The 8812-nt window shown below is 40.8% G+C and overlaps 1 protein-coding gene across 8 annotated transcripts in view; it reads left to right on the top strand.

Moving 5' to 3' along the window:
* TPD52L1 (TPD52 like 1) overlaps positions 1-5204 on the top strand; it is a 96310-nt gene extending 91106 nt beyond the window's left edge. For 6 of the 8 annotated variants that reach the window (XM_045865478.3, XM_045865479.2, XM_064598067.1 and 3 more), the window contains one exon: positions 4555-5204. In XM_045865478.3, the coding sequence (XP_045721434.1) occupies positions 4555-4683 (129 nt within the window). In that variant the 3' untranslated portion in view covers positions 4684-5204. Of the gene's footprint in view, positions 1-1320; positions 1403-4554 lie in introns of all 8 variants that reach the window. The other 2 variants (XM_045865480.3, XM_045865484.3) reach the window with 1 other exon arrangement.
* Positions 5205-8812: the final 3608 nt, after the last annotated feature.

The raw sequence follows: 8812 nt of genomic DNA on the forward strand, positions 1-8812 counted from the left end.
GAGTCTGTCTTTTTCTTCACATATAAATCTGTCAGTAAAACCAGTATCTGAGAGTGTTGCTGGATCCTCACAGAGTTGTTTCCACAAACCATTTGAGGGTGATGACTTGTGAACATGTACTGGGATTTGTGTTCACTTCTTTGCAGGTTAGAACTCTAGTGCTGTCCCCTCAAAAACTGGTATGTGAGAGAGGATTGCGGGTAGGATCGAGGGTATGTGAATTCTGAATTTAGAGGTTAAGTGGAGGGTCTCCAACAGCTCATAGCCCCTCTGGTTTGCACATGGGCCAGCAAAAACCAACTTGGCCCCTGCGTTACACCGCCTCCCCTCTCCCGTCAGCCACCCAGACTTGTTTACTCCATTCCCAGACCGAGCACAGCACAGCATGATGATCATGGAGGGAAAATCAAACTGAGTCACAACGAGCATTCTTTTGTAATAACGCATTTGATCCCCAACTTTAAACTGAAAATACGCCTGTGTCATGGGAGGTGTTAAAAAAAATTTCATTGACTTTATCATTTGAGTGTAGATGAATTCATCTACAGAGGAAGAAAGCACAAATAAAATCAGTCTAGTCTCAAAATGAGACTTTCAAAACAGGAAAAATCATTGAAACAACTAAGATTATGTTTTTAAAGATACCAGCTAAACAGTGATTTAAATAGTCTTGATATTCTTATCGCTATTTAGTAGACAGTCCATTTCTGTATTTCCCTATCTGGGAAAATGAAGAATGCAGGGGATCTTTAAGCAGATCAAAGCAGGTGTGGGCACATGCTGATCATCCAGCTGCTTCTGAATCCTCTGCCACCATGTGCTGCCTGATCCGTCTGTGAGACTGTAAGGTATTCCTCACTAGAGCTCCTGCATGCTCTGATTGTGACTTGGAGAGTCTTTCCTCTTAGGGGAGGCTCTTCCACAGTCTCCTGCTTCTGCTTTATCGGGCCTGGGATTAGATGTTTAAGGCCCAAGAATGAGATTATTACTCAGCATTTCCCAGGCCTTGCTTTCACTTACCAGCACTTTGTAGTCGTGCGATTCCATGACCCTGCTTGTCAACATCATTGCTTATTGAGTATCCGGGGACCCGTAGGAGCCATTGAATTGCCCCCATGTGTAGGGAAAGCTTTGATAAGGAGGGACGTGCAGTGCCTGGAACATTTCTCTTGCTAGAATATCAGGTTTCAAAACTAAGGGTTCAGAAAATCCTAGGAGTTAATTTCTCAGCATTTGGTTCCCAGCCTTAGATAGTGGAAGGAGGATGGATTCTGTTGCTTGTTAGACCAGTTCTGACATAGGAGGAGTTGTACTTTTTAGGTTTTCTTTAGAAGAAGGAGATACGAAGAAGCAAAAGAAGAATAAACAACAACCTATTTCCCTTTGCTTTTAGGAAGCTCTGGTAAGCTCACAGCTCACATATGATTTAAGTGTTTGATCCACAGTCTGAGCTTCTCACTTCTCTCACTTTACTGGGATGGAAGGTGTAGAGCCTGCCTCCTCCTTCAGACGTGCACAAAACTAACTCAGCCGGCCAGATCCTAGCCTGTGTCAAGACTTCCTGAAAGTGGGTTCCGTGTCTGCATGATTGTCCCCGGGGTTTAACAAGACTCACATCCCACCCACCTCCCCTATGTCACAGCCGATGCCTACTTCCTCTTTTTCTGCCCACCCAGGCAGTGGAGAATAAATAGCTAATAATTGTGCTTTGTGTAAAACTCCCCACTCACTCAGTCATTGCAAGTTCCTCATTCTTTTTTTTTTTTCTCCAGACTAAATAATAGATGTTTAACCCTTCTTTATGTAGTTTATTTGCCGCATAGTTCTGTGTTCTAAATTTTCTCCAAAATTTCTATAACGTTCTTCAATTATGGATCCTGGGGCTGTTTCCGGCTGACTCACAAATCAGTAAGGATGAATCAGTAAGGAAATGCCTCGTAGGTCTCTGCTATGGTTCTCCTCACACATACTGCTTTAAGCTTGATTTTTAAAACATCGCTCAAACGGAATCCTGTTCATATTTGTGTTATATGAGAAATAATGTTCTGCTGGGAAAGGAGGTCCGTTCTTACCATCTGTCACACACCATGTGGCATTTATACTGATTGTTCTTCCTTTATACCCAGTTCTGTAACAGCTTGGTTTTCCATGTCATCACCATTATATAAAATTTAGTCCTGTTTGCCTAGATCCTTGGAATACATCACTCTCTCACCTGATGACATCTCAGCTGGTTTCACCTATAAACTCGATGAATGCACTTTCTATTTCCTCTAAAACAAACAAGCAAGCACAGCTCCGATGAAACCGTATTTGTTATGTTCCACCATGTTCCACCAGGGAATCATGAACAACTACATCCCTTCCAACCATTCTGATCATTTAACCTTCCAATCATTCTTCGAACCATGTCAAGCAGACCATATTTTTAATGCACCTCTTTTTGATGAATACTTTGCATGACTTTATTTAAAACCTTAAGAAAAAGACAAGATATACTTACTACTTCTTTGTATCTTCTCAACCAGCCATATTATTATGAGAGATTACGCGGCCCAACTCAACAATTCAAATAGAATTTTATGCAAACAACAATTATAGTTTTGGGGATAAAGTGACAAATGCTTGGATGAGCCATTATGAAGGAAAGGGTCCAGGAGAGTTTTATTGTTCACATCTTTGCTGATGCAACTCCTCACCTAAATAATCGCTGTGTACAGTCATTCAACCCACGTGGTTAGGAAACCCCTTTATTCCACTCAACCGTCTTGGTTAAAAACCCCTTCATTGCACTCCCTTTTTTTGACAAATTGCTTTATTTTAAAACTATTCCCACCTTTATTTTTCTATTTTGATTTGAGAAAAATCAAGAACTAGGAGAAGAGAAAGCAACAAAGCCCAAAAGAAAACATCAGTAATTGGTATTCACTTGATTCAAAACTGTGTGTGACTTCTGTTGCAAAACAGAATGCAGATAAAATAAAGAGGAGAATGGGAACTCTTAATAGAGTAGATTACATTGAATTAATCTTGTTTCTCTCCAGAAAGAAATAAACATAGTGAAAAATCACATAGTTGGAAGCAACCCCTGCTTCTTCCCAGTGCTGAGATGACACAGAGTCAGGGAGGAATCAGTGCTCAGTGCCAGAGGTTTGCAAATTAAGGCCTGTGGGCTAAATCCAGCTGGTTGCCTATTTTTTGAATGGCCTGTAAACTAAGAATGGTTTTTATATTTTTTAATGGTTGAAAAAAATCAAAGGAAGAATGCTATTTTGTGATGTGTTAAAATTAAATTACATGAAATCCACATTTCAGTGTCCATACACAGTCTTCTGTAAACACAGCCATGCTCATTCACTTATGTGTTGTTTTTGGCTGCTTTGTACAATGGTTGATTTGAGTATTTGTGACAGTGACTATGTGATTCCTAAGCTTAAAATATGTGTTATCGGTCACTTTCCAGAATGAGTTTCCTGACCCCAAGCAGAGTGGAAAATTTGACTTAGGAATTGAATCTAAAGAGGCAGAGAAGGATTTTAGTGACACCTGGAGAAAAGTGTATGCTTGTTTTGGAATGTTAGACTGGTTTTAAAACCTGGTTACCTTTTGTAAAGGGCAGACCAGGCAGTGAGTGGATACATGTTGCAGTGTGGCTTACGTTCCTCTGAGTGATCACTTTGGTGGCAGTGAGGAGTAGACAGCATTTTGGGACTAGCAACATTTTCTATTCTGTACCTTTCTTTTCCTCAACGTGTTTTCCCATACTGTTAGTGGTTAAAGGAAAACCAGTGCGACAATTAATAAGACTTGCATTAAACATTAAATATTCTTTTGAAGGACTTTTTAATACAGAATTTTTCAAAACATTTTACCCATATTTCTTAATATATTTCTTATTAATTGATTTCTTCCTGATTTTGTTATTACCAATAACAAGTACACAAAAAGGGAGCCTCCTAAAGCATCATAACTTTGCATTTCAAGGGATAGCCCTCCTTGAGGGGCAACTGCCTGGAAAGATGTGAAGTGGGCAGTGCTTAAGATCTGAGTCCTGTCTGCCTCTCAGAACAGAGACCAGAAAGCATGTTTAGTGGAGCTGCTCAGCCTTTTCAAAAGCCATTTGTCAGGGATCCAGGTAGCCTTTCTTAAGTCCCAGTAGGAAGCCTAAATTGGAGTCACTTAAAGATGTTTATACACTTTTTAAGTTGAGGGAATTTATCTAAAATCCAGTTCTGCTTCTATTACATCTGTTCTCAGGGTGATGTGTAGACAAATCCACAGATCTGGATATGCTCCTGAAGGGGTTGAGATTTTTAGATGTCAGAAGGCATAAAGAGAGCATTGCTAAAATTGTACAGAATTGAAGTTTTGGATCCTCTCCCAGATCCCAAGTATGAATGGCATTCTAGCACTCTGCTAAAGGAAACTAACTTCTCTACACCCTTTACGTTCCCTTTCAAGAAAAAAACTATTTTTGAACTCGAGAGTAGTCCGTTTTTACACAAACATTGCAGACCTGATGAACTAACTACGTTTGCATCTCTGGCCTTTCAGACGAAAGTAGGCGGGGCGAACCACGGCGGAGGCAGCTTCGAAGAGGTGCTCAGCTCCACGGCGCACGCCAGCGCGCAGAGCTCGGGGGGCGGGCCCCGGCGGGCCGAGGAGGAGGAGCTGCAGTGCTAGGGCAGCCCCCTGCAGCCGCCCCGAGCCCCGGCCCCGCCCAGCCGACCAAAATCGCGCTGCGAAAAACCCAGGCCTTGACCTTGTTCTTCAAACGGCCTCTCCGCAGAGTTTAATAAAATGATTTCCATTTTGTATTTGTGTTAATGATGGACCACGTGACCATCACATTCAGTATTCGTAGACTGTCATAATTTAAAATGTCCCCACTTGAGCAGGTACAAAATTGATCATAACCCTTGTCTTTGTGTAATTCAGCTTGTTGTAGCTATTAATGATCCAAACTCGTAGCTATTAATGATCGGCTTTGGTTTTCCCTTGGACCCCTTTATGATGTGCATGTCTTTGAAGGCTGAGAGTGGTGAACACTCCCTTCCAGGTCGGTCAGGTGGGCGGGATAGTTTTTTCTGACCTTCTCCAGCAACAGGATGGGTTCACTGCAAATTTCATCAAACTGCTTGCGATCGCCCTCACTTGCATCAATTATATATGTTTGTTTAAGCAATTAAAATAATTGGTTTTAATGAAGACTTTGAATTCTTAATTTCTTTACGTCTTCAGGGCAGGTAATGACTTTAAAAGATGGTAGCTATGAATCTGCAGATGCTATTTTTTTTTTTTTTTAAAGATTTTATTAGAGAGCACGAGCATGGGGGAGAGGCAGAAGGAGAGGGAGAAACAGACTCCCCGCTGAACAGGGAGCCCGAAGCCAAACGGGGCTCCTGCCACTCTGCGATGCTATTTTAAATCAACGTCTACTGCTAATTTGGTGAACATAAGAGGATGTGTAAGTAATTATAACCTCAGCGACCCTACCAATTCTAAAATTCTATTCCACATAGAGTAGCAAACTCAGGTAAGGGAGACCTGAAAGGGGGTGGCCAGAAAATGGGAGAAACAGTTCTGCTTCCCCTTCCATTTTGCAAATTGCTCACATGAATGAAAAAAGCATCCTATTAATACAATCAGGTTTCTGCAGGAATTTTTACCTTCCACATCATATGCTTCTCTTTTCTTCTAAATGGGACCTATACATTTGTTACTAGGTAGCACACACACATCCTATAGATGCAATTTTTAAGTGAACACAGAATTGACCTATTAACTTAAAAAAGCACCGTTTAATATATATATTATTCATGCAATATATATTTTATTTATTCATTGTTTAATTTACTTAGAAATATATATATTTCTTTTTATTTTTTGATGTAGTGTTCCATGATTCATTGTTTGCATGTAACACCCAGTGCTCTATTCAGTACGTGCCCTCCTTAATACCCATCACCAGGCTAACCCAACCCCCCACCCCCCTCCCCTCTAGAGCCCTGTTTGTTTCTCAGAGTCCACAGTCTTTCATGGTTTGTCTCCCCCTCCGATTTCCCCCCCTTCATTTTGGGAAATATAGATATTTCTACATAAAATATATGTATTTTATAAATTATACACACATATGTATACATATATATATATACATATATGGCGTAGTGAAATAAAGCCAGTCTGAAAAATTCTATTCAAATTAATGGAGCAGGACAATCCACACATCTAACTGAAAATCAAGCTAGTTCAAAGCCACATAATCTCTGAGGCTTGCAGTCTTAGCAGAGATAGGTATGGGGCTATAATCTTGAACCAGCGTGGACAATGAAGCCCTGCCAGTAGGATCACTGGCATTCTCTCTAACTTAACCTTCCAGCATGTTGGTTGAAGCCAAACCCTGTCCAGCTGGCTTGTAATTTGCTCACCCACCGCTGCATGTGGCTGTCAATCTCTGTGCTCAATTTGCAGTTGCCTGGTGTGTTTGAAATGGTCACCTTTTATAAACTCACTTCTTGACCGCATTCTTTTTGACTGCACTCAGCAAACTGCACCGTATTAGAAAAAGCAGAGTTACGGTGCTATACACAAATATCTTCATTCACCAACCGATTTCTGCACAGGTAAGTCTCAGCCTTACATATGACCTGAAAACATAGTATTAACAGTGACTAGAAAAACAATCAAGATAATTAGTGTTCATGTCTCAAAGCTTCAAATACATTTTAGCCTCTTACTTTAAACCATTCTTCAAAACTTTGAATTTCATCAGTTTTATAAAAACTATATTCATGTCAGCTCTATTAATTGAAAGGTTTTTATGATTATTACTCACTCTGATCTGGGAGTGAGATAAGGGACCATGACATGAGTAGGCTTTCATTTCGTCAAACGATATGTGAAGAAGTCACATTACTGGGGCGCCTGGGTGGCTCAGTCGTTAAGTGTCTGCCTTCGGCTCAGGTCCTGGGATCGAGCCCCGCATCAGGCTCCCTGCTCGGCGGGGAGCCTTCTTCTCCCTCTCCCACTCCCCCTGCTTGTGTTCCCTCTCTCGCTGTGTCTCTCTCCATCAAATAAATAAATCTTTAAAAAAAAAAGTCCTATTACTCCAGTCGTTGGTAGGTGGGTAGTTAGCACAGACGTTTCATTTCCTCACGGCCTAATCACTCAAGAGGTGCCTGTTTCTCCCTTACTTTGTGCCTGTGCAAGCTCCTCCTGACTTAATTCTACCCTGGGTTTCCGTATTATGTCCAGCGGGGCTCAGTTCACACACAGTAGTACTGTCTCCACAAGTGCTGAAAGGTATTTGCACGCCATGGGCTTAACCATTCACTAAAAAAATCAAAATGACTTCAGGTCAACACCATGTATACAAAATTAATATCACAACCCCGACAACCTCGAATTCCAATGTGAATTGTGATTACAAAATAAACTGGCTTTTTTAAAGTAAGCAGTTCTATAATGTAACCATTTGCTACTTTTTAAATACCGTTGCTTGATGGAAAATACTCATAGATTTACGCTACAACTTTATCTTACAACTCACATCTCATGAAAACTATGACTGTTGGTAAGTCATGTCAGCAAAGCAACCTGCCTCTTACTCTGAATTACACATTTTCTTACAAAGCTGTTCTTGAACCGTAGACAACAAAACAAACTACATGCTTTATTACAGAACGTCTTGACAAACCACGCCATTCACAGTGGTCAACGCGAAGAAAACCCCAGAAGTCTAACCTGCGGCTCTGTCACTATTCACTGTTCCAGAGTTACCTGTCGGGGCCTGAAAGCTGTTGCACTTCACTGTAAAATGGAGCATAAGGTGGTTGTGAACTTGAGCCACAACACCTCCTCTCACTTAGTATCCAATTGGAGGGTGGGCGGGTGCAGGAAAGGGCAATGGCCCTAGGGTGAAAAACTGGTTTCAACATGAAATGTAAAAAAATGACTTCAAATCTGGTGTTCAGATATAATTTCAAACTATACTATTTGGCAACATCTTATGGTTGCTTGGTAATCTCTAAGAATGGTAAAATTCTTTACACGTCTACCTGACTTTTAGTTCATACCATAGAGTATGTATCAAGGCAATTAAAAAATAAGATACTCGTAAGTCTCCCACAGGAATCATCCCAACCCCACTTTGAATATGAAGACTAGCAAACTACTTAAATAAAACTGCTGGGCACAGAGGATGCTTTTCCACCTGGCACTTCATCAGTCATTTATCACAGAGTGATAATGTGCCACCAGACTGAGATGAACAGGTTGGACCTTCTGTTAGAATTGACATTTTTCGAATAGAAGGGCACTGAGACTTACGTTAACAGCTGGTGAAATGCCAGTCCACAAGGCAGAAACAAGGAACTTAAAAAAAAAAAAAAAAAACCCACCCCCCACCCCACCCCAGTCAGCTCCCCCACCTGAGATGTGTCCCCTCCAACTACCCCTACAGCCCTGCCTTTCCACCCCCCCTTTTGAGTGGGGTAGTCTCTCTTCTTCATTGCAAGGAAGTAATGCATTCTTTTCTGTTGAGTTCAACCCAATAATAATGTTTTGCACCACATCATAATTATAGGGTTTGTTATTCAGAAGATCAATTCCAGGCAAGTAGCAGGTATCTTCCAGGAGAAAACAAAAATTTTTTAAATGATAATGCTCGAATATTTGTAGACTTGGCTGGTGAATTCGATAGCTTTTTCTATTGATTCTTTTTCTATTGATCTTCACTGTGTTATTAAATAGGATTTATAGCACCATTACATTTTCTTTCCCTTCTTAAACCTATTACCCCAGTAAGGAAGAT

This window comes from Mirounga angustirostris, unplaced genomic scaffold (assembly GCF_029215605.1).
Source record: "Mirounga angustirostris isolate CCGP_5_RB_7025 unplaced genomic scaffold, mMirAng1.0.hap1 SCAF_8, whole genome shotgun sequence".
Lineage (NCBI taxonomy): Eukaryota > Metazoa > Chordata > Mammalia > Carnivora > Phocidae > Mirounga > Mirounga angustirostris.